Genomic DNA, 10,367 nt, shown 5'->3' with positions numbered 1-10,367 from the left:
ATCATGGTTTTAAAGTGAATGTTTTGTTTCTTTTAGTTTACTGCACAAAAAATGCTATACCATAGGTGACAGGCCGAGGCCTTAATACCCATGGCCTAACATTCATGTTAAAAACACTACATTAATTTACCGAATTTAATCGCAACCTGGTAATCTAAAATTGATTTTAATCTTAGTCTAAATAGCTAAGGTACTTGCTGACTGTAAAACACATCCCATCTAAAACTGTAAATCACTAATACATGTCAGTTGTCAATCAATTATCATCCATTGAGAATTGTGTCATCAAGATTTTGACAGTGTTTGATTGATTGACTTTGCGCCATATATTTTTTGTAGTAATCAATGCCATAGACCATGGGAAAGTATTAACAATATGAGCTGGTGGAGAAAATAAGTACTTTTCTCATTTATTGTTTGGCAGGAATTAACCATGGTACATAGCTTCTATCGACATTAAGTTGTAAAGGAAAGATAGATCTGTTGTAGATATTGCTTATAATATGATTAAACACAACAAATGCAATATTTGGTGTAAGATGGACGTAATTAGTCACTTTGAAAGAAAAGGGGGTTTGAGCTTGTGGCACTTGCATTTGGACATTTTAACAAAGTGGTAATTCAAGTATAGCTATATTGCAGTTTGCCACACTTTGTCTTTCATACTCACCAGTATCATGCAGTATTCGGGGTTTGAGAAGGGGTGGACGCAATTTGTCACGGAATCAGCACGCCAATCCATTTGTACAGCAGGACTAACTCCTACACAGGTATCTGGAGACTTGTTGGCTACGTGTCCAAGTCACTACCTTCATTTACTGTATCTTTGGTATCAGTATCAACAGAGTAGTGCTTAGGAAACAACTCAATCAATATGTAAGCTTAGTGAAAGTTATCCACGCAAAAATAAATTAATTTTTTTACCCTTATCTCATGTGTCCTAGCACTGAGTTATATTACTAACCTTACTTTCTTTAATAATCATGTGGACTTTTAGTCCCGACTATATTTAACTGCCATTGAAATGTAATCCATCTTGACAATAGCTGACCTTTCTATATCTCCAATTCCAGTTTAATCATAACATACATAAATAATCATAGATAAATATTAACCATAGTATGATAGCACATCGACTGGTACCAGCAGACCCCACAGTTATTTATGACCAGTAGGCGGCATACATGCAAAAAATCGAACGAGTTCCTACATAGAGACGATTGCTGAAAGGCAATGGGTATACCATCGCCAGGGATAGTGTACTACTATGATACCATACCAGTATTATGATATTTCCAACAGTAATGTTGGAGTAAAAAATTAATAAAGTTAATTTAAAGTACAAATCGAAATAAATAACTGGATATCACTTCTGTGAATTTGTTATTATTCTGATTATTATTCTCACTTATATTGCAACTATGATGAAATATTTTGAAATAATGAACATGTCAAATATTTGTCACTGTTCACACATTACATTTTAGTAGAGTAATATGTTGTTTTTGTTGTTGTTGTTGTTGTTGTTGTTGTTGTTGTTGTTGTTGTTGTTGTTGCTGCTGCTGCTGCTGCTATTTTTGTTACTTTTGTTTTTGCTGTTCTTATATCAAGAAGGCTTAGGTTGCTCCATTCAAAAGTTTGGGATAATGTTTTGTATGACATGTTGAATTTCAACAGAGAAATACATTCCATTGGTATGCAGATGAGCACAATCATCACTAAACTATATTTTATTGTCTCCTTTCAACTGCAGCTTAATTCTACAGAAAGGTGGCAATGCTGTTGACGCTGCTATAACTGCAATGTTATGTACCGGAGTTGTAAACGGACACAGTGTTAGTATTGCTGGAAGTCACTACATGGTGATATACAACAAACAGAAAAACATTGTAGAGGCGATAGAAGCCAGGGTTGAGGCTCCTAAAGCTGCGAATGAATCAATGTTTCAAAACACTTCAGCTTTTGAAGGTACGCATTATGTACAAATGACACACACAAAAGTATACACACGCACGCAAATAATACATACATACATACATACATACATACATACATACATACATACATACATACATACATACTTATATACATGCAAGCTTCATGCTTTTGCGATCATCTGACGGTTAGTCAAGTCTTTTTGCTTTGATACGATGTTGGCGGATTTTCTGGTGTGGTTGGCGAGGTAGAATTTATTCTCATGGCGGAATTTCGAAAACAATTTGATACATATATATATATATATATATATATATATATATATATATATATATATATATATATATATATATATATATATATATATATATATATATATATATATATATATATATATATATATATATATATATATATATATATACAATTAACATATATATATATATATATTTCAAAATAAGCAAAATATTTTTCTTTTTCAGGTGCTTTAACTATAGCCATTCCAGGTGATATAAGTGGTTTCTGGTTGGCTCATCAACGTCACGGTAAATTACCATGGAGAGATCTCTTTCAGCCAGCAATTGAACTTGCTAGTAGAGGAGTACCGTTGAGTCCAGCTACAGCAATGGCCATCCAAACATATCGCGTACAACACAAACTTTTACCAAAGAGCCAATCGCTAAGGTAATTTTATTAACTTATCATGTGTGCTAATTATGGAAGACAGTACTGTAATTGTAATGTGTTACCTCTTTATCTATACAGAGTATGCATTAGAGTCGCTTATTACAACGCGTTCGGAAAAACTAAATTACATATTTAGTTTAATAATAAATCAGTAATTTATGAATACAGTGAAAACATGCTTATACTCATACATCTTACTTATAAAGAATTACAGATAATGTGTTACCATCAATTATTATGTGATGTGCTTTAATGATAGAGTGGCAAGACCGCCTACGTACGTACGTACGGACGTATGTATGTATGTATGTATGTATGTATGTATGTATGTATGTATGTATGTATGTATGTATGTATGTGTGTGTGTATGTGTGTGTGTATGTGTGTGTGTGTATGTATGTATGTATGTATGTATTTGTTTATTTCGTTTTATCGATACAGTGTTGTATTGCTTTCTTTCTTCCTCCCGATATATCTTAAAGACATTTACTTACGAAACCTGATGACAGTCTTTATAACGAAGGTGACTTACTTTTTCGACCAAAGTACGCCAAGACACTGCAATTAATGAGTGAAGGGAGTGACCGAACATTCTATGAAGGACCTCTCGCACAAGATATTGTAGCAGATATCACAGAGGAAGGTGTGTTACATTCACTTAAAGAGAGTTATTAAAGTCTGAACTTCTTAAAAAGATTATATTAAATTAAATATTAATTGAGATACAAATGACCGCTTTCATAACCATCATATGCTGCATTGATCCATGAATGATATTTGACACGGCACGTTATTGCTATCTCTTTGATTTCACAGCTAGGATATACAGCAGCATTACTCGAGGCTTCGAGTTTTTTAAGATAGACAGATGCTAAAAGAACTGCCCAGGAATCTTGATATAAGCTGTTGAATGAACGCTGTGTACAACAACGTTTCTAATGACTTTATTATCTTGCAATGAAAATTTTCTGTAAAAGTGGGCATATGGATGATTAATTAATACAACAAATATGAGATACATATTCAATGGCAGTTCACTTTGTTGAACGAATTAAAACAACTTCATTGATATGTTTGAAAGATATAATCGTGTGACTAGCATAATACATAACTTATTTGCATTATTATTGATGTTTACCAATTAGGTGATTAATTTTCCAGGCTTGATATTCGAATGTCGTTTTAATAACAATGCTTTGTTCTCAATTTCAAAAGGCATAATAATTATATACAAATACATAACATTTCTACAGCAATTACAATAAGATGGAAAAACAGGGAAATTAGTTTAAACAGAGACGAATAGTGAGCCTAAATAACTTAATACTTTGTATTCATTGTCCTCTCAGTATGGCCCTATTCATGACACATTATTCATGGTAACTATGTTCAATTAGTGTTTGCTGTATATGTGAATATCTTTTAAGGTGTCATGTAAGTTTATTTATTTGTTTTTACTTGAAACTCAGTTCATAGCTGTACAGAACCCTCGTTGTGTTTTTCCTCGACTATTAACTTAGTAAACATTCATACAGATTGGCGATTGACATCATACCATTCATCTACAAATTCGCTTGCTCATTCATAGCAATCGGAAACAGATAATATTGTATCATACGAAGTGCATAAGGAACAAGTGAAACAGTAAGTCGCGATAAAAAATGCAATCCGACCTTTCGAATCAATGTTCTTTCTCATAGGATATCAAGGCAAAATATCTACTAGACCAACACCTGACAATAACTAAATGTTATATTATGTTATGGCGCATATGTTACAAAATTAATTAAACATGCTAAGCAATTGCGAACGTAAAACAAATGATCAAATCAGTTTGAGGTATTGAAAGTGGTATGTACTCCCTAAACCAGGTGGCATTATAACACTGGATGATCTGAAGAACTACAAAGCACTTTTAAAGAAACCAATCGAAAGTACGTTTGGTAACTACACGTTGTACACGGCACCGCCAACATCAGGAGCTGTTATTCTAGCATTAATATTGAATATATTGAAAGGTGAGTAATTTGACCGTAAATGAATCTTTATTCAACAGCTGTTGCACTGTACAATATATTACCCACAATTCTCTCTGATTGGTATGCTTGGAAGTTCCTTATTTTATAACTTCTTCAATAACCCATATTTGTCAACATTTTAAGCACAGTAATTACATTTAATTAGTATGTAACAAAAATACGTTTTGGAATCAAAAATAAAGTGCTAAATTTTGCATAAAAATGTACAAACAACTAAATGAAACATGTACTTTGAATAAAACACTTTTCAATGTCAAAGTATCACTAACTTGGGTAGACAGTGTGTATGATGAGTTTTAGTATGTAAATTTCTTTTGTCATACCTATTCAAATATATCTATATCTTTGGCAAAGTCATAACAGGTGCATATATTTTCCTTAGTTTCGTAGAAAATCTTTTGCATGTCTTTCAAGAAAATATGTCGACAAATTTCTAAAATTGCAACTCCTTCTACAATAAATCATTGATACCAGAACCAATGAAAATATGTATTCAGAAGCTCATCAGTGGCAATTCTACGTTTTGGAAATGGCAAAAATATTGTAACAAAACCCTGTACACTGGTGAGATATTTCTGGCTTCAAGGAGATGATGTCCAACAGTACAAATCAGAGAGAGTTGTGGGTAAAATATTGTACAGTGTGTTGTTACATATTGTATACGTTTTTAAATGCTGTCATTAATTTTATTGATTCTAACAAAATGGCATGAGATTAATGTGTACCATTTGAATCGAATCACTTATCTATAAAGATATATGATAACATCGCCACATAGTGGTCAGTTGAACCTATTGACCTTATTTTCATATTATATTATATTATATTATATTATATTATATTATATTATATTATATTATATTGTATTGTATTGTATTGTATTGTATTGCATTGCATTACATTGTATTGTATTGTATTGTATTGCATTGCATTGCATTGAATTGTATTGCATTTTAGCTCTACCAATCTTGTAGGTTATAATATTAGAACTGACGACCTTACCAATCGAAACGAAACATTGCTGTGGAATCATAGAGTCATCGAAGCATTCAAAATGGCATATACCTACCATGAGAAAATTGGTGATGACAAGTTCATTGAAATGGAAAAGGTGATAAAGATGTAGTTCTATGAAAGTATATATGCACTCGTATGTATGTATGTATGTATGTATGTATGTATGTATGTATGTATGTATGTATGTATGTATGTATGTATGTGTGTGTATGTATGTATGTATGTCTGTCTGTCTGTCTGTCTGTCTCTGTCTGTCTGTCTGTATGTATGTATATGTGTGTATGTATGTATGTATGTATGTATGTATGTATGTATGTATGTATGTATGTATGTACGTACGTACGTACGTATGTATGTATGTATGTATGTATGTATGTATGTATGTATGTATGTATGTATGTACGTATGTATGTATGTATGTATGTATGTATGTATGTGTGTATGTATGCGTGCATGCATGTACGTACGTACGTACATACATACATACGTATATATGCATCTCCCTCGTTCTCCCCCCTCTTACTTTTTTCACTTTATTTTATAGCTCATAGAACGTCTTACGTCAGACCAACTGGCGTCATACCTTCGATCTCGAATTGATGATAACCAAACACATGACCCTGAGTATTACGGAGAAAGTTTGTATGCTCCTGAAGATGGTGGGACATCACATGTGTCTGTTATTGATCAGTATGGCAACAGTGTGGGCTTGACGTCAACTATAGATCAATAGTTGGTATTCCTTATTGTGTTATTGTTTATCATTTTGCTTGTTTTTAAAACTCTGAACGCCGAGGACGAGGCCCCTGTGTACATTACAGATATGATTGAGGGATTTCACAATTCCAATTATAATCTAAGAACAAATAGAGTAGTACAAATCTCGTAGTTCCACGATCTTGTAATAATTTGAATGATAGGGCTTTTGCCGTCTGTGGTTTTAGACTGTAGAATTTCATTCCAGAAGAGTTTAACTATTTAGATGAAGTGAAGCAATTTAAAGGGGGGTTGAAGACATACCTTTGTAAACTTCCTTACTACTTGTAACAGTGATTTTCCCCGCGTACTTGTTTTTAAAGCACTTTTTAGACATTGCTTTAATTTACTAATTTCACCTTTAGTAGATACATATGTAAATGTCAAAATTAATCTATCCTTGATTAGAGTTCAAAGATGAAATGTTCCAATGCCAATTAATATAGTTGTCTTTGTTTAAACTTATAGCTTTGGTTCGGGTGTGTATGGGTCGCGCACGGGTATAATATTCAACAATGAAATGAGTAACTTTGATAGATCTCAAAGACCAACTTCACAAAATAAAATCCAGCCTGGAAAGCGCCCTATGTCCTCGATGTCACCAGTTATTATCTTAGACGAGAATCGTGACGTCAAGATGGCTCTAGGTTCGGCTGGCGGTGTGAGGATTATTTCCACAAATGTTTTGGTGAGTTATACAATAACCCTTTCACCTATACGGGGTTCTTTCAACTATGTTATTTAAATAATTTATTCCTTCACACAAAATCCGTCAATCTTTAACCCGACAACATGAATATGATGATTTGGTATTTATTTTTCAAACAATTTTACAACTTTAAGGCTTTCATCTTGAAAAAATCAATATCAAACAACATTGACTTAGTCTGTGTTTTTAATTAAATACATTCTGAAAAGTTATACAAAAAGTGTGTAAAAAGAGTGCTATTGTACGTACAATATTAAATCTCTTCCTAAATTATTCATTATCTTGTTGTAATTTATTGAGTTAAAAACACAGACTTGACATATAAATATTGTTTCACTGTGATGTTAAAAGGAGGATGCCAGGATAAAATCTTTTTGTAAGGAAAAAATCCGAAATAAATTCCAAACCCTCATATATCTATGGCCTCTTTAATTGTCAAATAGTTAAGTGACTTTACTGTGGCCATTTTGGTTAAAAAGCGACCTAATTTGATAATATGACAACTTCATTTGTAAAAATTGGTATTATGAGTAAGGACTCCTTGTTACTTATTTAACTCGGGAAGGAGTTTGAGACGTCTTGAAGAAATTAAAGTGTATGCTATATACTAATAACTAACATGTCTTTTCCTAGATCATACTTGAAGCTCTCATGTTCGGCAGAGACATAAGAAGTGCCGTTATCAAGCCAAGATTTAATTATAATCGAATTGCTAACCTTATAAATCATGAACCACAGCTGGACAGTGTAAGTTATCCTTATGTACCCCCCCCCCCCCCCCCCACACACACACACAATATCTGTGCTGTTTTTTGCCTAGAATACGTATCTCTATGTTGCATTATGTTACAATGTGATCTATCAAATACTGTTATCTAAGGTATACATGAACTGCAATCTACATTTACCTGTTTGAATTACAACTGGTTCTGCTCTTTGGAAATAATATCAAAAGAATAATCGGATGATGATGATGATGATGATGATGATGATGATGATGATGATGATGATGATGATGATGATGATGCGAATTTATAATGCGCCTTCTCTCTCGATAGCTCGAGGTGCTAATAGTTATAAATAAATTAGCCATTGTACAGATGGATGTGCAACGGCCCTTTATACTTCCTCATGATCACCTTCCTTGGAAGCAGTAAATTCATCACAACCTTTATAAGCGCTTAGGATTTATTAAGCATTCACATGACAATATCTATCCCACCAGTCCCCAATTATACAGCTGGGTTTACTGAGCCCCTCTCATGGTTGACATCGTTGACAAGGAATTTAACCATTCAGAAACAAACGGCAGCTACGATCTCTAAATCAATGAGTACATAACCTCAAACGTTTATCTAACCAGTTCTTAAACTATTTTTAAAAAATTGTTAATTGCAGGATCTCATCGAGGGTCTAAATAAAACATTCGGTCATAGTGTTCATACTGATTTGATTCAAATTTATTCTGTCGTAATGGCTGTACTGAGAGAGAATAGTGGATTGTGTGCCTATCCAGACCATCGAAAACCTGGAGGTTTTCCTGCCGGATTTTAATTGTTGTTATAACTTATAATATTTTAACTGTGTTTACTTATCTACGGGTTGGCATATAAATTAAAGGCTGTTAAAACAAACTACCACAGTGGTGTATCGCATTTTTAAAAAAAAGAAGCATTTTCACGTTGATGACTCGCTGTCATAAGTTATGTCCATACGTGTTGTTGGTGTAATTTTCGCTATTTTTGTTTAAATTTCAGTATTGTACTAAAAAGTCATACTTGGTAACATGCAAACATGTACACACACACACACACACACACACACACACACACACACGCACGCACGACCGACCTGAATTAAACCAAAACACCAATATGACCTCAATATAGCCTTAAAGTTTGTCCTAAATAGTCTGCTTAGTCAAGTAACATGTTTTGAGAATGCATGAAGCCGATGAGGCGAAGAAGCCGGGAACAAATAACTGAACTCTACTCCAAAAGTGTTGCAAAAATCTGTGGAACTTTAACAAATGTTGATGTAGTCATGACGATTGGGTTGTTGTGTTATTGTCGACCAGCACCATACGATACGATATATCTTTTATAACTGGCTATCAAGGTATCAATAAACATGAAGTGTTCATGATAACAATTATTCCTTAGTGTAATTTTCTGATAGAAAACTGTGGCGTTTGACACCAGTGGACAGGTGCGAAACTAAATTCGAAATCTTAGACGTGATAGAAGGCGTACTCTTGAAGAAGTCGGGTTTATTGTGTTGGCTACAATGTTATCAGACACTTGAATTATGTTTAAAATAAACCTGTAAATTATGAATAAATGATAAAGATTTCCAATTCACGAAAAATAAACAAATTTTAACTAAGGACATGAAGCCGAGAAAACTTATGGGGAGTGGTATATCAAAGTAAAATTAGTTTAGCACTGTCATGAATTTATTTTGTTGATTGCAGTGTCAGATGCTAACTAGATTATACTAGAGTAATGAGTTGAGAGAGTACGGTGAACACACTTACTTGTGAACACAAAATCTTTAATGAATGCTCTGGCTAAGTCGAACATGGCGTTCAGCCAATACTCCACACACTTCCGCAACAACACAACAAAACCAAAGTTAATGACGGAACATGTTGTGAAGAACACAAACAAAACTTTAAAATAAGAAATGGTAAGTTCAACTTTTACACTGTAACTCGCATGGAGACGGTTAAACCGTCTCCTATACTCCCTATTCATTCGTACTTGATTTGCTCGGAAAGCAGTCAGCAAAGGATATTCATTCCTGTAGATCTTGTGCGCTACTTATATATACAATCAGCAGGGAAAGGAAGTGGTTCATTTGGCCCAATTAATGGCAGCAGTTGGAATTGTCCTGCATCGTTCATGTGTCCTACAAATCCTGTTTCTACGAACCGAATATTACCTAGACAGTCAATTATAATCTGGGTTGATAAACATTGATAGTGTACGCTACCAGAATAGAACTCCTCTTGTGGTTCAGTCTGTGAAACACTTCATGAAGAGTTCCATCTATGACATCAACTGTAGATGGGATTTCTCGCCAGGTTCCACGAAGTTCATTCTATTCGTCTAGAGTCGGCCACAATATAACGTTCTGGAAATAGTGCCACAATTTATCTACTATGAAATATATGTCTCTATGTACAGTTGGATCTAAAATATATGATAATGTACTTAAATGGT

At 33.7% G+C, this 10,367-nt stretch overlaps 1 protein-coding gene across 1 annotated transcript in view; it reads left to right on the top strand.

The window, feature by feature from the left end:
• Positions 1-8,697, top strand: part of LOC144439852 (glutathione hydrolase 1 proenzyme-like) — a 9,620-nt gene extending 923 nt beyond the window's left edge. Inside the window, exons 2-10 of the mRNA XM_078129087.1 lie at positions 1,754-1,968; positions 2,418-2,619; positions 3,105-3,265; positions 4,494-4,640; positions 5,636-5,772; positions 6,223-6,368; positions 6,903-7,122; positions 7,777-7,890; positions 8,542-8,697. Of these exons, the coding sequence (XP_077985213.1) occupies positions 1,754-1,968; positions 2,418-2,619; positions 3,105-3,265; positions 4,494-4,640; positions 5,636-5,772; positions 6,223-6,368; positions 6,903-7,122; positions 7,777-7,890; positions 8,542-8,697 (1,498 nt within the window). The remainder of the gene's footprint in view (positions 1-1,753; positions 1,969-2,417; positions 2,620-3,104; positions 3,266-4,493; positions 4,641-5,635; positions 5,773-6,222; positions 6,369-6,902; positions 7,123-7,776; positions 7,891-8,541) is intronic.
• Positions 8,698-10,367: the final 1,670 nt, after the last annotated feature.

The sequence above is a fragment of the Glandiceps talaboti genome, chromosome 9 (assembly GCF_964340395.1).
Source record: "Glandiceps talaboti chromosome 9, keGlaTala1.1, whole genome shotgun sequence".
NCBI lineage: Eukaryota > Metazoa > Hemichordata > Enteropneusta > Spengelidae > Glandiceps > Glandiceps talaboti.
The sequence above is the reverse complement of the archived record's forward strand: the minus strand, read 5'-3'. Positions and strand labels throughout refer to the sequence as shown.